This window comes from Poecile atricapillus, chromosome 1, assembly GCF_030490865.1.
Source record: "Poecile atricapillus isolate bPoeAtr1 chromosome 1, bPoeAtr1.hap1, whole genome shotgun sequence".
NCBI lineage: Eukaryota > Metazoa > Chordata > Aves > Passeriformes > Paridae > Poecile > Poecile atricapillus.
In genome coordinates this window covers 26,910,470-26,934,044 of record NC_081249.1, presented here as the reverse complement: position 1 = coordinate 26,934,044, position 23,575 = coordinate 26,910,470, and the positions used below count along the sequence as shown (strand labels likewise).

General features: G+C 42.7%; 1 protein-coding gene across 1 annotated transcript in view; it reads left to right on the top strand.

Annotated features, from left to right (window-relative positions):
• SH3RF3 (SH3 domain containing ring finger 3) overlaps positions 1-23,575 on the top strand; it is a 245,298-nt gene that overhangs the window by 189,499 nt on the left and 32,224 nt on the right. The window contains exons 5-8 of the mRNA XM_058851785.1: positions 8,193-8,293; positions 12,382-12,552; positions 15,781-16,031; positions 20,132-20,436. Coding sequence (XP_058707768.1) covers positions 8,193-8,293; positions 12,382-12,552; positions 15,781-16,031; positions 20,132-20,436 — 828 coding nt within the window. The remainder of the gene's footprint in view (positions 1-8,192; positions 8,294-12,381; positions 12,553-15,780; positions 16,032-20,131; positions 20,437-23,575) is intronic.

Sequence of the window (23,575 nt, the reverse complement as noted above, 5' to 3'; positions counted from 1 at the left end):
GAGGAAAAGAGATGGTGCTGTTGAGCTGAAACAGTGGTGCCTGGAGGATGCCAAATTGAAGTGGGAGCATGAAGAAGTCAGATTTGGCTGTTCATTGGCCTAAGTAAATGGGATGAGAGTTGCCAGTGTCTGGTTCAGAAAACTGCATGCCACCATGAGAGTAAACAGCCTCCTAATCAAAAGGTGTGCACATGTGATCACCCAGGTCACCTCTGGAAATTCAATGGTCAAATATTTAAAGACATTAAAGGCTTATAAGGATAGAGAGGAGCACCAAATGGTATTTTCAGAAGTGACTCCTGTTACTTATATTGCAATAAAATCTTTGGGAATCAGGGAGTGAAGTACTTAATGCCACCCTGAGAAAACTCTGCAAGGTGCCTGTTTTTATCAGTAAGCGCCTACGTGCCTCTTAAAATCCTGGCTGTCAGAGCCATCTCTTACCCGTAAGGCTTTAGCAGTGTCGAGTAGCAGAGATTGAAGAAGGATAAAGACACAAATGCTGCAGTGTTTGAGCCCTCCCTGTGTAATATCTGTGCATGTCTCTATTTGTGTGTCTGGTGCCACACAAGGAAGACGGATCACGTAGAGACATGCCATCAGAAAGCTAAGATGTGACACACAGACTTCCTAAAAGGTATCAAAGCAGAGAACAAGAAAATCAGAGCATTGTCTTGGATTCCCATTCCCCTGAGCAGATGAAGAGGAAAGGAGGACATGTTTAGTATCTTGTTCCTTAGATCACAGTAGCAAAAGTACAACCTGGCTCTAGGGCTAAATAAAGAAGGAAAACAAACGAAGTCCTACTACCAGCTGTGATGGAGAAAGGCCTGCTGTGTTCTTCAGGAGGATTATTGGTATTACTGTAACCAGAGAGATGCACATAAAATTGTATGAAGAGTAGAAAGATAAACTTCCAACACAGGTAATCAGAAGTATAAAGAAATAGGAGATTATTCTTTTGCAAAAATCAGTCTCTTCAAAATCTAATTGTAAATACTATCTTGCAAAATAATCTAGCAATACTGTATTTTATAATATGAGCTAATTAGGGATACGTACAGGAGACAACAGGACCTTGAAAGAGTCAGTTTAGAAAGCCTTCACCAACTGTGTCAGGGACTGCAGTTTAAATGCAAAGCTGGTGAACATTCACATGCATACTAGCAATTAAGCAGCCACCAAGAGAATACAGCAAGGAGCACAGAGGCACATGAAGCTGCAGAGCAGAATACTTCTGTGACAGTAAACATCAAGATGTGAACAGAGGAGCTGAATTCAATGTGTGGAAGGCCAGCAGGTCCTGTGGAGTAAAACTTGATGCTGAAAAGCAGGGTCACAGACAGACTGTAAAGTACACAATCATGTCAAAGCCTGTAGGGAGAGCAGCTAAAGAAAAAACAGAGCACAATCAGGAAGCAGACACTGATTTAGAGTTTGGATGTATAGGATACTAGGCTGTACAAAGTGGCAAAAATGAATGGTTTATAGGTGCCAGGTTGGCACCAGATGCAGTACTATTGGAGAAACCAGATACAGGCAAGAAACTGAATGTCAGGTTGATAGATATATATAGAACTGTGGAGACATCTTTGGGATTATTCAAGGGAAGAAAGCAAAATTGTCATCCAGCAACAACGAATGGCAGTTACACGATTTCTTAATCCCTTGGACTATATGTTAGGAAGAACATAATAGAAAGGACTTGAGATCATGCTCTCAGTAATACAGAAGACACAGAAGGCCCCACTGTCAGTGCAAACAGGCAAATAGATGATGCTTTGACTGATGCTCTGTTCTCTTGGCTTGAACTCATCACTGCAGAGTCAGTCAGGCTCAGCCCAGGGTGCCTGCAGTGGCCAGTCCAGGCTGGCTAGCTGTACCTCTGCAAACTGACTTTGCTGCAGTGTGCAGAGGGAGGACCATAGGAGCTAAAGAAGGGTTAGCATGTGTCTTACAAGAAAGATAAAGCATTGATCAGCTCCCAGAGCTGGATATCATTGATACTAGTGGAATGAGTCCTGTGATTGGTGTGCTGGCACCAAGGGCTACAGGCTTCAGGAGTAGGCAGGACAAGTGAGAGGGATGTGTGGCACTGTAAGTAAGGGAGAGGTTTGATTGCACAGCCCTTAGAGTTAGTGATGATGTGGTGAAGAGCCTCTGAGTGAAGACTGGGGGGAAGGAAAACAAAGCAGATGTTGTAGAGGGTGTTTACTACTAATTGCCCAGTCGAGATGTAAGCACCAGTGAGTATTCTATAGGCAATTAGGAGAACTCTCTGGATCAGTAGCCCTTGTCCTTATGGGAGATTTCAACTTCCCAGACATCAACTGGAAATATACTTCTATGACCAGTCTTGGAAATTCTTGAGGCTTAGAAGAGGAAACTTCTTGTCATTCATACTTAGTGAGCCAACTAGGAAAGATGTCCTCCTGGACTTGCTATTTGTGAATAGAGAAGGACTTACGAGGGATGTGACAGTAGGGGGCTGTCTTGGCTACAGTGTTCGTGAAATGGCTGAGTTTAGAATTTTTACTGTAAAAACAAAAAAGAATGGCAGAGTTGCTTCTCTAGACTTTGTCAGAGCAACCTTTATACTATTCAGGGCATTACTTAGCAGAGTGCCCTGGGAATCTGCTTTTAAGGACTTTGGAGTCCATATGTGCTGGTCAGTCTTTCCAAGACTTTCCATTTTTTCAAAGTGAAAAGATTCACCTTTGAAAAGCACATGAGCAGACAACTTCACCATGCTGTGAGTCAAGCAAGCAGAGCAGAAGACCAGCTTGTCTGAACTAGGAATTCCTTGTGTAGGTCAGGAGGAAAATAAACTGTATGACCTCTGGAAACAAGGTTAGGCTCCTCAGGAACCAGAGTACAGAGCTGTGGTTCATTTACACAGGCAGAAGACATGAAAGGCTGAAGCTCAATTAGAGTTGAAATTGGCCAGTGTTGTTTCAAACACCACTTTCTTCAGATGAGGTCTAAAGAAAATATTGGGCTGATACTTGGTAAAGGTGGTGAATATTTGATAATACTTGGTCAATATGACTAACAGGAAGGAAGAAAAAGCAGATGCATTCTATGCACTTTTTGTCTCAGTCATCAGTAGACCTTCAGCTTCCCAGTCCCCTGAGTTGGAGGACCACAAATGTGGGAACAGTGACTTTCTATTTGTGGGCACTGGAATTGTAAGGTACCAGCTGTATCAGCTGAATATTCATGGGGCCTCATGGCTTCATCCAAGTGTTCTGAAGGAGCCAGTGAATGTTATGGCAGGACCCCTCTCAATCATCTGTCAAAGATCTTGGAGGTTTAGGGAGGTCCGGCTGACTGGAAGCTTGACAGTGTTACTCTAGTCTGAAAAAAAGGCATGAGAGAAGTCCTGTTAAGTTAGACTCAGTTTCTGGAAAAATTATGGAAATAATTATACTGAGTACTACTGAAAGGCATTTAAAGTATGACACAGTCATAAGAAACAGTCAATATGGGTACACAAAAGGGAAGTTCCATTTAACTGATTTGATATCCTTCTGTAATAGGGTCACCTGCCTAGTGGATGAAGGGAAAGCAATAGACACAGTTTTTTCTGGATTTTAGTAGGGTTTTGATACTGTACGTCAGCATCTTTCTGGAAAAGTTGCTCAGCCATGGAATGAGTGGACTTGTGATGCACTGGGTGAGAGCTGGCCAAAGGACAAATCTCAAAGGATTGCAGTGAATGGGGTTACAGCTGGCTGTTGACATATATAGCTGATACATATAGCTGATATCTATCTATCTATCTATCTATCTATCTATCTATCTATCTATCTATCTATCTATCTATCTATCTATCTATCTATCTATATATCAGTGATCAGGATGAAGGAGTTGAATGCACCACTAGCAAGTTTGCTGATGATACCAAAGTGGGAGGTGCTGTTGACTTTCTTGAGGGACAAGATGCCTTGCAGAGAGGTGTAGATACACATTGGAGCATTAGGCAATGATTAATGGGAGGAAATTATTTAACCATTCAAAATGCTGAATTCTGATTCACCTAGGATGGGGTAATGCCAGGCACAAGTATGGACTAGAGAGGGGGTAGTGCCAGGCACAAGTATGGACTAGAGAGGAGTGGCTGAAGAGCAGCCCTGAAGAAGGGGATCTGGGGGTGCTGGTGGGCAGCAGGCTCAGTGTGAGTCAGCAGAGAGCTCTGGCAGCCCAGAGGGCAAACCCTGTCCTGGGGTGCATCAATGAGAGCATCACCAGCCACTCAAAATTATCCTGCTGTATTCAGTGTTGAATGGTCTCAGGACTCACAGGCCTCACCTGGAGCACTGTGCAGTTCTGGGCCCTACCATGGAAGGAAGATGTGAAGGTTCTTGAATGAATCCGGGGGGGGACAACAAATCTTGTGAAAGAACTGCAAGGAATGTCCTAATTGGAGCAGCTGAGGACACTGTGCTCATCTAGTTTGGAGAGAAGGAGACTGAGGGGTGACCTCATCATTCTCTACAGCTTCCTGAGGAGGGGAAATGGACAGGGAAGTGCTCAGCTCTTCTCCCTGGTGTCCACTGACAGGATGCATGGGAATGGTCCTGTGGGAATGCCCCACAGGACAGTCGGACTGGACAATAGGAAGCATTTCTTTACTGAGAGGGTGGTCAAACTCTGGAACAGGCTTCCTAGAAAAAAGGCTGATGCCCCAAACCTGTCAGTGTTTAAGAGGCATTTGGACAATGTCCTTAACTGGTCAGTCCTGAAGTGGTCAGGCAGTTAAACAGTTGTTGCAGGTCACTTCCAATATAAATATTCTATTCTACTGTATTCCATTCTGTCCTATTCTATCCTTTCCTTCTGTGATCTTCTCTGCCTTTACAGTTGCACCCTGAGGCTGTTCATTCAGATCTGTTTTTTTCATGAGGTAAAATCTATTTTTTTTTCTCTTGCAAGGAAGGGTGGGGACTGATGCATTTTCTGTTTTCTTAAGAGACAGTTTCTCTAGTCCAGAGCAGGCATATACAGTGGTAGAACAATATGAAGAAGTGTGAACTTCTTACTTTCTCACTTACCTCTTGGAAGAGGCAGCTGCCAGGTGTCTCAGCCCAACATCTTCTGCAATCCCTAACCCAATTAACCAGCTCAGCATAACAAATGAGGGATCATTCTCCAGCTATCCCTAAATTTCTAAGTGGGCTGGTGTGTTTTTTCTGTAAGTTGATACTAGCTCACTGATGTGACAGGCAGTATTAATAAAATCTCAGTCACAGAGCTGGAAAGAATGCTTTTTACACATAGGACCAAGAGCTGCCTGGATCCTTCTTTGTTTGAGCAAGCAGCCAGATAGTTAGATGAAATAATGAGAAAAAGGAGATGTACTTGTCAATACAATTTCATGATCGAGTGTAGATGTTGGTGAGAGATGAGACATCTTGCTGCTTTTTGCCAAAAGCTATGGAATCACAGTGCAGTGTTTCCATGTTTTGCTGCACGATTTCCTGATGATACTGTGTTCATACACAGCAAAGCAATATAGATCAGCAATGCACTGTCAAGACAGAACACTAATAATTATGTGGTTTCTTTGGAAAGAGGTAACCTTGAAATCCAGTAATTAAGAAGCAATGTGTGTCTTGGTTTAACTCTGTCTTGGTTTAATTCAACGTCATTTTTAAGTGCAAAAATTGTCCCTATGTTTGTATTCCAAAAACCAATATTTACTGCTTGTTAGATAGAGTTTGAAACAGAAAAGCTGTAGTGGAGGCCTGTGAACTTCTCAGAATCTTTTCTCTGTATAACACACTCTGCCTGAACCTGCAGTTTGTGGATATTGGTTCCTATTTTGTAGAGCCATTCTGCATATGGATGTGCATACAACATATGGTGAGGCTTACTGTCGTGGTTTTAAACTAGTAATTAACAAAAAGGGGAAAAAAGGAATTATTTATTTCTTGCTGTGAGATATGGATTAAAATAAGAGCAAACCAGGCATAAAACTTAAAAGGAATAAAGAAGAGTTTATTGACAAACTACAAGAATAAGAACACCAGAATAAACTTTTAGAAAAACCTTTTCATTTCTCACTGCTCACTATTCTTTTGTTTACATGACAACAGAGACAAAAACTGTATAATTTTGATGGTTTAAACAGTTCTAATTCTTTCTATAGTCTTTTCCTCAGTTTCTGTAGAGAAACAGAAGTTCCTTTCTGTTAATTTATGGAGTTTGTCACAAGAAAACTATTTTTGTTATAGTTTCTCGTTTCTCTGATATCAGCTGCTCAGAGCTACTGTTATTAAAGCCCACCCCTCCCATTCCACATCACTCTGAAAATGTGTTATGGGTCATGAGTTTGAAGATAGCATTTTTAAGGATAAGTTAGTCAAAGGCAAAAAAGTATTCTTCATCTGCTTCTGTGAGCTTCACTAAGAAACAGTTTTTCTCATTGCCTCTCAAGGCTTCAAATCTCCCAGCACTTCACTATACCACAATTACTTCACTTATTACTTAAATTTACACTTTGAACACCTTATTCCTCTCCATACTCTATTATGAATTAAAGGGGTTTTTCTCAAGACTTCATTGTCCATTTCCATAGTTTTAACAGAAAGATATTTCAGCTTAATTAAAGCATCTCCTTAATTCTCTACCTTTCTTGAAGTCTCTTTTCTTTCTTGCCACTAGTAGTTTATAAAGTCTCTTTTCATGTTGATTCCTTTCCTTTTCTCTCTCTGGATGAAAAGATTAATCCGCAAGTCTCATCTGGATAAGAAAGAGTTAAAATTTTGCCCAAGCTTTTGTAGATGGTTCGGTGATCTCTGCTGAACAGGAGCTAGAGCCGTCTGCGCTGGAAAGTTCTTCATAGCTGCTTTTAGAGAGCGTGGTCTTTGTCTTTGCTTGCTGCAGGCTCAGAGTTTCTTTCCTCTTTCACTCAGCAGTTTTCTAGTGAATGTAGTTACAGCAAAACCTCCAGCTGAACCAGAGATCGGGCCGAGCCCGGCCCAGCCCGACCTAGCTCGGGGCAAGCCTCATCTCCCGGCCGGGAGACGAGAGACGCGGCGGGCCCGGCTCGGCCCCGGCCCGGCCCCTGCCCGGCCACATGGCTTGGGCAGGGAACCGGAGGCCAGCCGGAGCTCCGCCACGCTTTACAGTCAGGAAACCAAAAAAGCACCACAGACTTCTGGGTGTACACTTTAAGGTGGGGTTCACGAGTTGATTCTACTTTTCAATGGCTAAAACTGCTGTCAATTCTCAGCAATGACCGATAATTGGTCAAGAGAAAAGACTCCCAGGAGACCCCAGCAACTTTAACTTTCTTAAAGGTAAAGGAACTTTATGACACTTACTAAATAAACTTTTTGCTCAAGTAAACCACTACAAGTCCCATCAGCCCAGCTCTGCCCTGTCTGCAATGAAGATCTGTTGCTACAGGCCTTGGAATTAGTTCAGGAGATGTTTCCAGTCAGGATTCATTTTTGACATAGATGAATGAGGACTTTGGTGAGACAACTCAAAAAGAGATTGCCCTGCATAATTTGGATGAGCATTAGGCTTTGAGAAATGAATTATTACATTTAGAATTGCCTTTCACATTAATAGCTGGAGAAGATCTGTCCAGCTGTCTACATGAGAGTGGAGATTTATTTTCTGGGGTAAAAGTGGAGCAAACTACTTTCTCCATTCAGAGAAAGCTTTGGGTTGGGCAGTCACCTTTTTTTGAAGAAGAGGAATATTCACAATGATAAAAAGACTATATAGAAATGAGACTGTATTTTGGCAATTGAATAGTATCTTCTTTTCCAGAGATCCATAACCATTAACCAAAAGAATACCAATTTAAAAACAAGTTTTTGAGGGGAAAAGGTTACTTTTATCAGAGACCATTACCATTGCAGAGATGCACATGCTGAGCTGACTTTACAAAGCAGTTAAGTAGTTTTACATTGTAAAACTTTTAAGATGTGCATACACCATACAACTGAAATTTCTCTGACAGGTACATGGAAATCCTGCTAATCCTTTGTGTCAGAAATGTATTTTTTGAAATTGTAAGGCTAGAATATGTGTTTTTAATGCAATATCATGAAGTTAGAAAATCTAGGAAATAATAAAATATGTGATTTAGTCTTCTATGCCTTCACCCCACAGAAATTTAGGAAATGATGGGCTTCATCTTAAATCCTTGTATGTTCTTCTTTGTGTATTTTCAGGATTCCTCTTTGATTGGAACAGCTACAGTGGCTGGTCCCAGGACAAGTGCAATAATTGGAGATCAGGGAACACCACCGAAGGTCCAGCTCCCCCTCAATATGTAAGCAGCTCATCTCAGTCACTGTGTACTCTTTGTTTCCAATCGTATGTGTGTGTGAATGCGTGTGCTTGAAACCTGAATGCCCAAATCTCACCTCAGTTTCATTCTGAGAAGAGAAAGATTGCAATTTCAAACTTGAGGCAGCCCCTGCTGAAACTGAAAAATTAATAGTGAAGGGCAAGACTTCCCCCTTTCTGTGTGAGCCCTTTTAGACTTTAATTATTATAGCTGTATGGATCACTGTGAAGCAAACTGAGTACCTCTGAGCTACAGAAAAATCTTCTTTCATTTAAAAATGAAAGGCTCTTAAAAAGGTGTAGTCCCACACAATCAAACACCTGATACATTCATGATTAACCAGAAAAAATGGCCCAGGGGCACTTTTTTGGTGCCATCAACAATGAATGAATAAAGGCAGTGAAGGAACTTCACATTTTTGGCATATGGTCTTGTTGAATAGTGCATAAGATAACAGAAGGTTCACAGAACAACAAGAGTAGACTTCATAACAGCCAGTGTCTTCTAGCCTGGTTGGTTTATCTGATACTCGTCTAATTAACTACTGAATCCTTCCCTCTCAACACATATACCTCATAAAAGCAGGACAACTAACACACACACACACACACACACACACACACACACACACACACACACACATGCACATCCATATTTTTGGATTTTATGATATGGCTAAAACAAGGTCTGAATTCACAAAATCCTAAAAATAATAGAGGAGATCTTATTTAAGAACAATAGGGGTGTTGGATCAGAACCAAACAACAGCTATCTTCTTAGCTATTTATTTGAGATCTTTATACCTGAGGGATGCCACCCATGGAATGCCCCAGCGAGGACTCATCATCACCCTGCATGGCCTGTGTGGCACACAGTAGGGCACATGTTTATTTCAAGCTTTGCCCTGACTAGGAAGTGGTAACTGGCAATATTTGAAGTACCTAGTTGCTGAATCAGGACATTTTCCAGTTCTCTGGCAATGCCCCTGACTCCATGCCTCAGCAAGCCTCCCCTTCTCCCTCCCATACTTCTCCTGTCATTTCCCTTGTGAAGCAGCGCTGTAATCCATTCTGTCATTCTGCACTTGTGAGCCAAGTTCCAGTCAAAGAGGATGCATTATTTGAAAGCTCTAGCAGTAGGGAGGTGCAACTCTAGACAAAGCCCTGGGGCTTCTGTGTTATAAGCAGCGTCACAGGCAGCTACCCAAGGCCAAGAACACTTCTCACTTAGACCTTTTTTCAGGGAACTTCTAATAAACATTTTGGGTTCTTCTAGGTCCCACTCCCAACCCTTACCCTCACTGTTTCACATAGCCCAGAATAATCTGATACTACATTTTGCAAGATTTCAGATTGTTGTTTTAACACTTTCTTCTAGGCTGTACAGAGTTAGCTGATGAAGTTTCACACCTAAAATCTAAAGAACAGTGAAATGTGTCCAAATCCAAAGACTTTGGCTTAAGGCAAAATCATCCTCAGCAAATTGGACCACTAGACCTGATTTGCTGCCAGAAGAAAAACCCGGAAACAAATTCTGGGGACAGAATCTGCCTGCAGTCAAATTGTTTTCAGCCATGGATGAGAGCAGGCATCCCCCCAGCTCTCCCACAGCTGCCTCCCTGCCAGGAATAGAGTTTATGCTGGCCCAGGCTGGGCCTGTCACTGTGTTTGGAGAACCTTGGGCCCCTGCAACTGAACAGGAGACCCCCCTCCCAGGGATGGGCATCCTCACTACCCCCCACACAGGAGGTGGGATTGCTGGTCCACAAAGAAAGTGCTGCTCACTTGTGTTGTCCCAGGGTCACCCTATATAGCTGCCACATACAAGCTTTCATCATGTAGTCATACAGAGATTGGTCTGTTTTGGTGTGGTGTCTGTGCTGGGCTGCTGTACACCTTCTTTTAGTCTCTGCAAGGATTTCAATACTCTATCCAGAGGATGTTTAGGCTCATTGTGATATTGGATATTCAGACTTATTGGTAGCTGATCTGGGGGAATTTGCTGGGTGAAGCTAGTAGGAGAGAACAAAAACTAACAGGAGATCTGGAGATAGCTGCAAGGCACAACAGCCTATGATCCACTTTTTTATTTTCCTTGCACCTTCTTCCAGAATCTTCACCTGTAAATTACATTATTACATGTAGTCTCTTGGGAGAAAAGGCTGTCTAAAATGCTCTATCCCTGACCCCCTGCTTTACCCATAGCTTCTGAATCTGAGCCCTATGTAAGCAGCAATTTCAAAAGGGACAGTGAAAGCCACACTTTCTGCTCACTTGAGTGAGTGCAGTCTGGCACTTTCTGTTATGTCCTTGCAGAGCATAGTGCTGAAGGATTAGCACTGAAGTATGCAACCTTATTTCTTGTCAGGGTGATGCATTTTAATGTTCTTCAGATCATATGTAGCCTCATGTTTTCCATCAGGTGAACAGTAACATATCTTCTCAATACCACCTGATTATATAGGCTAAAAAAGGATGCACAGGGTGGTTTCTCCCATCTGTTGACTAATGAAATACAGTTTCTGATTAGGTCTTTGTACTCCATGCACGTGGTAAACAGAGCCAGGCACATCAGCCTAAGATTCCCCAAGGAGATGTTACCAAATATTTCATATTCTGCTCATTACCGCTGTTTATTTACTACCTTCAGAACAAAAATAAGGAAATCTATGGTACAATAAAGAAGTAGAATCAAGAAAAATAGCAGGATTTATTCCTCAATTATATTTCCTAGAGAGCAGAAGTAAAAAGTCATCTATCATCTTTACTGGCTGAAAATCTACAATCACAACTGTTATAGTTTTTATTTTTTCTCTGGTTCACTGCTACAAGGTGAGCAGCAAGCCTCTTCTCACCCACCCGAGCCTAAGAGCATTCTGCTGCACTTTGTAGTGTAAATGCACTTTCTCTGTTTTCCCTTTCTTTTTTTCTCACTTTCTCTTAATCTATCTTCACTGCCTGTAAATCACAAATAAATACAAAAAAAACTCAAGAAGGCACAACCTTGATCAAGAATTACCAGAAATCCCTTTTCACATCTGTAGAAAAGCGACAGTACAAAAAAATCTGGTATTTACAAAGAAAGTGTCATTCTGTGTGTGCACTCTTGCTATTCTATCCCGACTTTCCATTATTTCCCAAAGTGGAAGCAATCATTCTTAATTTTTAACAAGAATCTCTCTAAACAGAGAGAGAGTATCTGTAGGGATTTTAATCTGTAGTCATTTCACAGCACTAGACACATCCCTGAAGTAGTAGCAGAAGAACAAAAGAGAGATAAATAGAAAGATTCCAAACAAAGGGGATAAATAAAAGCTGTAATTAAATAAATAAAAAGTTCTACATATTGGATCTTATATTAAAGATTAATAGACTACTTGCATGCAAAACACCCAGAATCAAATTCACTTCACTTAAGTAAAAAAACCCTTGCAGAATGTGGCACTTTCTCACTTCTTGTTTTACCAACATAATACAAGGATTACCGTACCAGATCAGAACAGTTTGGTGTGTTCTTTCTAAACTTGGCCAGTATAAATAGCACCGAGAAAGCTGCAAGAAAAGCTTTTGAAATAGCCTACCTGTATGAAAATTTTCTTCTTAAACTCCACAACAGAGGTGGATCCCACTCTGAAGCATATGAATACTTCTTCCAGATGTCAGGATTTGCAAAGGCCTCTTACTTGAGCCCTTTTTACTCCGGCTGTCACTGTAATTGTTGTGTTTTTCTGAAACTCTTGCTAAGTCCTTAACTTCCGTGCTGCTTTGTGGCACTGTTTTGCTTTGATTGTGCCCTGAGTGAGAAGTATGTCTCATCAACTTCTAAATTACCTTTTACTCTGATTAGTTATTCCCTTATTTTCTTAGAATCCAGTCTCTGCCCTTTCTTGTTTGAATCCAGTCTCTGTCCTTCCTTGTTTGTGAAGCAGCCTGTAATGATATCCCTTTTTAACTACAACTTCTGAACAGTGCATCTGTTCACTTTCTGCTCTGTGGAGCTGGAGTTGGAGCAGGACAGGTGGTGGTTGATGTCATCTGTGTTCCTTCTCCCTGTGTGACCTCTCCCCACAGCTACCTAGCCCTGTATGCCTACAAGCCTCAGAAGAACGATGAGCTGGAGCTGCGCAAAGGGGAGATGTACCGGGTCATTGAGAAGTGCCAGGACGGCTGGTTCAAGGGCACGTCTCTGAGGAGCGGCATGTCCGGTGTCTTCCCAGGCAACTACGTGACACCTGTTTCAAGGTGAGGACCACTGGCCTCTACTGGGGCTGAGAGGGATTCTGGATGGCACTGAAAACAATGTAGCGCTGCTTTTCAATCACATTCACCTTCCAGAAATTCTCTGCTGGCTCCTTGGACCTCAGTAATGAGACTTGCTGGTCGTAGCATTTGAATTATCCATGTCCTTAGGAGACTGCACTAGTTGTATCAGATGATGGCATTTACAACTGTTGATAGGCCCAGGTTTTACTATTGTAAAAATCTTTGGCTAATGATTTTGTTGTTATAAAACTACTGGATATGCAACAAAATAGTTAATGCGTGTGTCTTGCTTTTTAGTAGCTCCTCGTGTAGATTTTGTTCTTCTTAAAGCAAAGATCTGGGATGGTTTGGATCTATACTAATGTTTAACAGTTAAAATTCCAAAGTGGTAGAAGAGTTAAGTAAATTGTCTGATTTTACCTCCCCCTGCCTCAGTTGCAGCAGATGAGAAAAGGAAAGAATGGCATTTTGGGGGGAGGAATGCCATTTGTCAGAGTTCAGTATTGGACAATACCAAATCAAGGCTGAGAGACTGAGAAAAAAGTCCATCTCTGTGTCCCAGAGTGTTTGTCCTACATGTACCTGGCAGGTGAATGCTGGCATATGTATGCCCCTATCTCCTTTAGAGAAACTGTGGATTTGCAAACTGAACTCATTCCTTTTCATGTGCTCTCGGTCCCTCCTCCCACATGCACACTGTCTCTTTGTCCATCTTTTACCCCTCTCCAGAGAAGGCACCTCACAACTCAGACACTTTTGATCTTGAAAAGTTGATCCAGCTTTGTTTTCCATCTAAAGTTTATGTCAAGTCTGTAGCATGTGCTCTGAGTAACACTGAAAGTTAAGAACAGATCAGAAGGCAATAACTGAGCCTGATGACAGTCCTAATATTGCATTTCAATAAGGAAACCCCAAATATTAATTCACTGGTTCTTCACTGTTCATCAACCTAAATGTATTTACCTTATTTTATAGAGCCCCTTGGCTGCCTTCACTCCTTACCTCTTCAGCTCTTAATTAGTAAGGAAGTTTGTGCTGAAGGGTCGGTTATCTGAATCAGCAAGACTTTATTAAATGCAGCATGTCACAGCTAGAACAAGACAGAAAAGTGCTAAAGGGCAAAAGTGCTTTTCACAAAACCTGAAAGCAGCATTATGATTATATTTATGATCCTGTGGGCTAATTAAGTTCTTGTATAAATCACCCTCAGTGAGAACAGCAATAAAAATCTGATAGCAACAAAATCTCCTATTTGCACTACTTTCAACATACTTTGTTCCCCTTTGACAGAAAAGCAGAGGATTAGATTCGTGCATGTTTTTCTGCCACTCCCTACAAAACTCAAGGAAAAGAAGTTGTGAATTTAATAACACTAAACTAGATTTATATGCTGCCAAAACATGTGTGAGTGGAACATTACAGAAAAAGAACAAAACTCTTTAGATGGACAGAAAGGCACAGGGCAGCAGAGAAAATGTGCCACATCCAACATCTATCCATCTCTGTTGGAGTCACAGATAGTTTCTGTACTTGTTGGTGTGCATGTTTGCCTGAACACAGCTCTCAGTGGACTGTTAGATGTGCTTTCCTGGCAAACTCAATCTAGTGCAGATGGCCAAGCCAGCTCCAGCTGAACCTTCCTTCCACCCTGCCAGCTCTTCACAGCAGATGACAGACAGTCAAGATTTCCATCTGGTGGGATTCCCAGCTTTTCCCAGCTTTTTTACTGGAGACTTATAAAAAAAAAATTGAAGAAAATAAAAAATCAGATTTAGTTAGCAAAATGTAATCCAGGCAAACCTTGCACCATGAGATGAGTCAAGTCAATGACAATCACCACAGTGTTGTCTTTCCTCTTTTAACTTTAGGGGAAGTGAGAATTGGGAAGAAGGCATAGCTATCTTTTGCCCTTTTGGACCATATCCTCCAGCCTGTGCCTTGGTCTTTTTCCACCAGAATTACACTCTTTTGGCTTTCAACTTTCTTATGGTTATTTCTTTTGTCACCCATGTCCTCTGAACCACATCAGACTGCTCAACATACTCCTTTCTGCTCTTCTCCTCTCTGTCTTCCCATGAAATCTTGGGGACCCAGAGTTTCTCCCAATTCCATACCCCATAGTTGACTCTTAAACTTTATTTGTTATTCTCTCCTCTCTCGCAAAACCCTTGCACTGACTCATTTCCGTTTCCTCCACCTTACTTTGTTCTGCCTCATATCCCTTGTGCTGTCCTTTTCTGGAAGAGGACCTTGGCACAAGAAGCAGCCCAGCACAAAATGATCCATCTGTTTCATGGCATCTACAGCTAGGGAAGGAAATTATTCAGGAACTTGAGTAAGAAACACAGGGAAAGAGCTGGTCAGCAGCTGCTGAGTTGGTCCACTGATGTCCTTCTGTCTTCATTGTGGCCTTCTGTCCTAGTCAGAGTTTTTACCTCAGTGGTAAGAGGATCAAGACATGCTGTGGTCTGAACTCAATTCATAGCAAGGAAAAGCCTTGTCCCTTCCCTCTGATGTCTACTTGGCCACTCAGGTGAAATACAAATTATGCATGCAGTTAAGTGAGGAATGAGAGAGGTGTCAGTAACTGCTTGGACTTCTTTTTCATTCAGGTCAGCTACATTCTTGTCCCTGTTGCATTCCCTTAGCAAGTATAAGCTAGGGCTGGTCACACCAATAGGGTGAATGTTCAGCCAATCCAAACCCAGTCAAGTCCGCAGCTTCTCAGTCCCCTTCCACAGCCACACACAGATCTGGTGTTCTCCATCTTTGTTGCTCCCTGTAGGGCTGTATGCAGGTTTGGTCCAAAGATCTCTGAGTCTGTTATAATTGTCACTCCATGTGAAATAGCCTCTGGCACACAAAATGACATCTGGGAGATATCCATTTCCTCTGAATTAAGATTTCTGATTTTACTAGAAACTATTCAGAGAGAAATGAAGGGTAATAAAAGACACGATGAGAAAAATTATCTTTTCTATTTTTACGCTTGCACTTCTTCCTGTAGAATAAAGGGGTAAAAATATCCCCCAGCATGCTTATAAATGGGTCCTATAAAGATAAGTATATATCAATACCTCAGTTTATTTTAACAATTGATAGGGTATCATGCTAAATCCCCTAAGTAACTGGGGGTATTTATCAGCACTGTGGTTGGGTATTGGGGTCTCTGCAGCATTCTTACACTGTGCACTTGTCTCTGTGCAGGGTGCCAGTGGGAGCTGGGCAGCCCAGGAACAGCGGAGCTGGAGGAGTTCCAACAACAAAAGTAGCCCCAGGGGCCATCCACCCCATTGTGGCTGGTCACAGCAATGCCACCACGGCTGTCAGACCAGTTGTTCCCATCACTGCTCCCCAGACGCATCCCCAGCTGCAGGCGGCCTCTCCGCAGCTGAATAACTGCCTGAGGTACTCGGCTCAGCAGCCAGCCAGCCAGCCCCGCAGCGCCATGCAGATGGGTAAGTGCTCTCCCTGTGCCTCCTGCACTGGCAGGATTGTTGTGGTACCCCTCGAGGACAAGCCTCTAGAATGTTCTCATCCCCACAGCTTTCCTTCTTGCTTTAGCTCAGTCAATGTGGAGTTTGTCCATTGGTGATGTTTTCTTTGAGTACGTTTTCTTTGCTTGTAATATTTATGGGTTTCTATTGATCTCTGGGAACCACTTTGTGTTTATCAGATTGTTCTGTTGCTACAGCTGAAATAGACTGTAGTGTTTACAAATATTTATACAATTTATCTGAGTGAAAGCAAGCACTCTGTATACTGAGGAGATTAACAGTTCTGAGTCCAGTTGGCTTGCTGATAAAAAAAATACTGCACTTATTGCAGAGCAAGTAGTACATGCCTTAAAATTAAGAAGCATTTCATTGGGCTTCAGGGATGAAAGGTATTTACTAGGCAGAACGGGACCCCACGTTAGTGGTAAAGCAAAAGATCTGAAAAATGCTGCCACCTTTTTGAAGTGAAAATAAGAGCTTCTTGCACCAGGGGGCCTCTGTTCTTTCTAGGTTCCCTTTCTGATGTACAGCACAATTTTCTAGAGTACAATTTATTCCCCTTTCCCTGATGTTAAACAGCTTCTGATGTTGAATAAAGTAAAAGTCCTGTGGTGGAACTTTATAGCAAAATTTAAAACATTTTGTTTCTGATATTTCATAGGGATGTGAGCCATTGTATTTACAAAGGCAGATCACTAATGACTGTGACTGCTGAAAACTGAGGTCTTAGATACAAAATAGAGCAAACACAAATGAGAAATACCCTGCAGAGTAAGTCGTGAATTTGTACCTTTTGAAGCCAGAAGGCACGTTTATGACCATCTAATCTCAGCTCCTATACAGTCCAGACCAAAGGGAAGAAAACATAATTAAATACCTGAGAATCTCAGTCTCGAACAGTGGAGACTCCTCTGTTCAACAAACAGTGGAGGGCTTTAGATGGTATCCATATCACACTGGGGACTAATTGATTTTATCCTCTTTTTGTCTACTTCAGAAAGTGCTGCTTTCCTCTCAAGTCACACCCTTCTAAAAGGTCTCCTGATCCCACAAGTGCAATGGCAAAAATGCCCCCTTTTGGGTGAAGTGCTCAGGAAGTGTTCAGGAGCTCCTGGTGCCTCCTGTGCCCATGCCAACAGGCAGGTGACTCCCCTGAAACCAAAGTGACAGATTGCTCTCCCCCACAGGCCTGGCATGCCCCACACCTTCTTTCCACACCTCCAGCAGCTTCCCTGATTTAAGACTGTTCCTCTAGGTCACTCTGACATCTCTAAAGTGCCAAAGCGTTGGCAGGCAGAGTGATCCAGGGACCACAGAGCGGTTCCAAAACCTCCTAAGCAGAGAGTCTTCCAGCCTTTCCAGAAGCTTCATGAGATTGTTGTTTTAATTAAATAAACCTTTGCCAGGATAAATAAAGAAAGTTTTCATGATTATCAGTAACTGTGTCCATAATGGCTGTCCTCACCAGCATCCTGTAGACCAGAGCCCCTGCAGGACAGGTCAATGCACTGACTTTTGGAAAAGCTTTCCAAGAGAAGCAAGCTGGCACAGTATTTAAATCACATTTCTGTTGGCTTGCAATATACATGAGTAACAAATCAATTTTCTACAAGGCCACTAATGTAGGAATACAACCAAAACAAAATATGAGTGGTGTAGAACAAAAATAGCCTTCAGTGAGCATTGCTAATTAATAGCATGTTTGATGCAGCACAGTCCAGATCCAGAGATCCCAGAGCAAAAGCATACATTGTAACAGTAAGCAGATGAAACTACAGAATAAAATGTGAGAGCTCTGCCCAGAGTGGATTTTTCTCAGGCCATTTCTTTTACTGTTTCTTGTGTTTTATGTTTCCTTTGTGTCTGGAAACACCAAGTCCTACATGAAAGAGGTGATGTACCTAATATGATTATCAAATCAATGTTCTGCATCCAGGTACATGCAGAGAAATTCCATTAGTATGCTTTCTCTCTAAATTTGGGAAAGCCATTGCTCCCTACACACAGTTGTTCAAAACCTAGATCCTACAAGCTTAACCATCCCAAAAAATTAGATTTCTCATAGCAACGTTGTTCATCACTCAGGTTTCAAATGGAAAAATCAGGTTCTAGGTAACTAGTGGATATCTTGCCTGGAAGTGAGCTGCACTTTCAGTGCATGTTTTTGGTAGTCCTGGGAGGGGAAGATGATAACTAATAGTAAAAATAGTTTTGAAGGTGTTTGTAATAAAAACATTTTGGGCCTTCCTCATGCTACATGGTAAAGTGGTATCAAGTTACAGACTGGCTAAAGATAGTGTAGGTGATTTGCTATAAACATTAGTAAAAAAAGATGTCTTAGACTCAAGGAACTACTGTGAGGGAGAATGATATAAACTTGGGAGGTGCTAATCTGATGATGACTGGCCCATCATGTTCAGTATCACATCAGATAATAGGGCAGAAGGCTGGGAGATGAAATTCCCTCCTGGCAGAATTGCTCAGCTGGTGTAGTGAGTATGATTAATGGCACTCTATCAATCTAATCCCTGCTAATGGGGGCCACTGATAATCACAGGAATATAAACTAGTTGTTTGAGTTGTTCTAGCATTGTTGTTCAGTTATAGATTGAGTGAATTCCAGCTTCATAAAAGTTTGTCCTTCAGATGAATTTGTCAGAAAATGACAGATCAAAGGGGTCAGAAATTTTCCAGTAAAATGCATCTTGGTCAAAGAAAAGCTGTTTTGCTGGATTCAAAGTTTTTTGTCAGGAATGGATGTAGTTCAACCAGACCAACCATGAAGCTGTACTGGCTCATGTTGCTAGGGGAATTGATGGTTTTCCAGAGCTGTTCTCCACATAAGAGAACAGTGCAATGATCACATTCTATGTTTTCACATCCCAGGTGAATAACCTGACCAAAATAGAGGCTATTGTGGGGTAAGTGAGCATGTTGTGCTCAGAAAAATGTCCGGAGGTTCAAATTTTGCACTGAGACAGAACTAAACAACATTATGAAACCTTGAAATCATTTATGAAATAGGCACTTTCCAGCCAGTCCTATTATTGAATCATTTATGTGAGGGAATGTCTGAGTATGGACTAGGCTTCTAGGCTGCACATACTTGAAGTGGAGCTGTATTTAGGTAACACCTAAACAATCAGCCAAGCTGGAAGTCATAGACAACGTCATTGTGGAAATGGACCCAGAGCTTTGTCACATTTTTTGAATCCTGAAGCATGCAACACTCTCTGGAATCCCTGAGGAGCTGACCTCATCAGTGTGTCACAGTCACCGTTAAACGGGCGAGCTCTAATTCCTGGTTCTCAGTGCTTGCAGGCAGGGTTTGCTTAGCAGGAGCAGCCAGACTAAAAGGCACTGTGCAGTCCCTTAGGGACTTTGCTGGCAGAGAGGAGGCTGAGCTTAGAAATCCTCCGGTGGATTTCTGCTTAATTTATCCCATGCAGCACAGTGATGTGATGTTGATCATTTTGTTAGGGCTGAAACAAGAGGCCTCCTTTTGTAATTGCTGTCTGCAGGGTCAGCGTGGATCATCTGGGCTAACCCTTTAAGTCCCGTGTTGCGTTGCTCCAAAACCGATCACGTTAGGAGGGGGGCTTGGGGGGTGCAGAAAACAGCTCAGCTGGAACAAGATAATGTATTTTTAAAAGGGAGAAGGTTAGGCATTTATTTCCAGGCATGGGCAGGGATAGTGAATGCCATTCCCCAGTGGCATCACTGGGGAGAACAAGCCAATTTTGGTGACTTCGGACAGGGCTTTGCAGCCAGAAAGGGAATTAGCCAAAAACACTTTGCAGGGTGAGATATCCTGGGCAAAGGCCCAGAGTTTATGTCCCCATTGGGCCCTTGGCACCTTCACAGACAGCATCACAGGACATTCTGAGTTGGAAGGGACCCACAAGGATCATCGACGCCAACTCTTCAAGTGAATGGTCTCTGAGGGGATCGAGCCCAGGGTGTTGTTGACACTGTGTTCTGACCAAGGGAGCGATGGCCACGGAAGGGCCCGTCAAGGCAGTGCGAGGGGAATTTAACCGCGCTCTGTGCTCCTCCCGCAGCGCACCCGGCAGTGCCGGCCCCGGAGCGACCCACGGCCACGGTGTCGCCTCTGCGGACGCCCAGCTCGCCCTCCCGCCTGCCCGCCGCGGCCATTCGGCCTCACCCCGCCGTGTCCCCGCAGCACGGCCACCAGCCGCCCGTCCCGGGGACCCGGCCCCTCATCCCGCTCACCTCCGCCGCCGCCGCCATCACCCCGCCCAACGTCAGCGCCGCGCACCTCAACGGGGACGTGGGCGGAGGGCCCCTGGGCGGCCCCGCCGCGCCCGGGCCTGCCGGCAAAGCCGAGGAGAGGAAGAATGAGAAGGTAAGGGCCGCCGTGCCTCTGCCGTGCCTCGTGCTCCTGCCTCATCGCCCTCCCACACGGCTGTTGAGGAGGCACATTGCGAAAGCTGGTTTCCATCGCCATGGCTTGGGCATCCTCATCTCACACCATTCCCACACCGCATCTTTCCCCCCTCCGCCGTCCTCAACACTGCTCTCGCGTCACCTGCTCGCGGATGGGAAACAAGGCTGAATTGCTGCGTTTCTCCCAGTGATGAGCCCCGAGAGCTGCAAATTTGCAGCGGTGCAGCGAGATGTTGCAGCGGGCTCTTGGCCAGCAGAACCGCGTGGCTAAGTCAGAATCCGCCTGCCTCCCTTCGTCAGAGAGGCTGGTGATGGCACCAGCCACGCAGCAGGTGCCTCAGGCACAGTAAAACATTGGTTGGTGAGTGCTAGGAGCTGTTTTGCTCTTCCAGAAACATCTCGATTTCTTCAAGAAATTTTCATTGCAGAAATTCATTCATGGCACAGCCAAAAAAGAAGGTAATCGGATACTGCTCGATGGGATGTAGGTACGGTGTACTGTTGGGTCAATCTCTTCGGAGCCAGCAGTGGGACCGATAGCTGGGTACACATTTCCTGGCACACCTTGCTAAGGAAAGCCAGTGAGGAGAGCCTCTTTAACCAGCCTTTTAGGTTGTTGGCAAATATTTTGCTTTTTCCAAATGTTTACATTGTGTCAGCAGTTCCTATATATCAATGCTGAAGATTATCTCTCTGCTGGCTAGCAGAGCAAGATCCTGGTTTTTATCTGAGTAGGAGGAAGAGATGTGGGGGCCTGCTTTTCCTTTGAATCTGAAAAAAATTCTTTCCATATGTTCCCTGAGCTTTCCCATGGTGATAGACACATACAGAGTAAACAGTTTCTTTGAACGTGGTAGTACTGATGTGGCAGGTCTCATGTCCTCAGAGACGCAGATAACCCCTAGCTGCACAAAATTAGGAATAAAAGTTTTAAAATGCTTTCCTTTATCCTGCCTTGAATTTTCTCTGAATGCATATTGGTGGAAGAAGAAGGATGTAGAAATTCTACCCTGAACGTGACATGTAGGTACTTGCTTTCAAAGAACAACTCTCCGGTGTCTGTCAAGGACTGCATGTGGTGGAAGCAGAACAACACCTGCTACTTCTGCAAATCCAAGGAAAGAAATAGCATTTGGCAGGAGGTGGTAGAGCTGCACATTGCCTCAGAGCATTGTGTACTGGCTTATTTATTACTTTCTAAAACGTGTTAAGTGATAGGTCCATATATTTTAATTCAAATGATACTGCACACTGAAAGTCTGTAGGCAAAATTATTTCGAGCACTGTCCTAAGATACTGGTTAATCTTTCCCAAGCTGCTACAGCTTAAAGTTACTGAATTGGGATGCAGAAAAGTAAAGTTAAGAGGTTTTTGAACTCCATGCGTGAAGGGGAGAAGGAAATAATATACAACATCATTGCAATGGGTGTTGCCAAAGACCAGTTCACTATCTGGGAAGTATCAGAGAGAAGTGACAGTAAAAATTGTGATTTCTGACTCAGTTGGGTAATACATAACTTCCCTGGCTGGACAGCATATTCCTGAATCTTGTCCATGTTATAGTTCACTTTCATTTTAGAAAGATCTGAATTAGCAATGTTTCCTTTCCTTTTAGAAATAGTGACTGATGTTTGGCCAGGTAAGTTGTGTTATTGCTCTTTGCTAAGCCCAAATATTTCTTTGAAGCAATTGAGAGCTTGGATAATGCCAGAATGAAAGCCATACAACTATTCAGAAAAGCATCTGTGAGTCAGAACTGGAACCATATCTATAACAGCGCTTGATATTTTCAAAGTGAAGGCTGATTGGGCAGGTTTTTTGGTAAATAGAAAAGTGTCAAAACACTCAGAGGGAATATCAGTGGAGAAAGACAGTATCTGTTATCAGTACACGTAATAGGAAAAAATCAGACAAGATTGAGGAGCAAAAAACAGGAGGGACATAGCTAGCAAGCTGCCAGATAAGCAAAGATCAGAAGCAATTTTTCTGAGTTCAGTTTCATTATATTAATCAGTCAGGTATTTTGAGATGAAAAGAACAGGGGAAGTTAGTAAGAGGAGAGGTAATAAGGTCTTCAGCTCTATTGAACACAGGATGGAAGAAATGCACAGGTAATTATCTCCTGAGAAACTGAGATTAGCAAGTCATATGTGATGTAAATTGTAATGTGCCATAAAATTAGTGTTGTTGTTAGAATCAACAATTTCTGGTGTGCTCTGAAGTTGTTAACTTTAATCCTGGCTTAGTCTTTCCAGTGTCTTTTGTAGGATACCATCAAGGAAAAAGGCTGAATGATGAGAGAATAACTGGTTTAGGAGGCATTTTCTTGTTATTAACCATGGTTTTCTTTGGTTTCATGGTTTTTTCTATGTAGGAATTGTCAGGGTGAGTTCACTGTGGTACAGAGGGCACATAGTACATAAGAAGTAGTTTGCATTCAGGAATGGACATGACAAGGATCTATTGTTTTTCATGGTTCTTTTGAGGGCTGTGGAGATAAATTGCAATTTTTGCATTTATCGCTCTAGTATGATGAGATATATTGGTCCTTGGGGAATTTTCTTCAGATTATAACTTTAGTAATGTTGATTGTCTGCTTGAAAGCTGGGCTGGGCGATAGTGAGGAAAAGTGTTTTAAGATACGATCTTCTAAAAATTTATGTTTTATGATTTCCCACAGCAATTCCACTCAGAGATACTAAAAGTGACACCAAGGGGCAGCTTCTGCAGTGAGTCCATGTATGCTGCTTGTGTTGCGTGTTCCAAGATGGAATCAACTTCCCCTCAGGAATAGCCTTGTTGAGTGTATGGTGCAGTCATCACTGTTAATGCTTTCTTCGGTGCACATGTTTATATGCCAATATCACGGGTTCCTGTTGGTGTGCAGCAGTCACACATAGGCAAATTCCAAGATTTCTCTAAAATTGAGGGACTCCAATTCCAATTTTTACTCATTTCCTTGTGATTTAAAGGCAACTGGCAGAAATAATCCTAAAGATTACAGTTTTCAGATCAGCATGAATGATTTTCTTGTTCGTTTTCTATTAATGTAGCAAATAAATCCTTAGGTCTATTTTTTGACATTTCTAGTTCTCTGC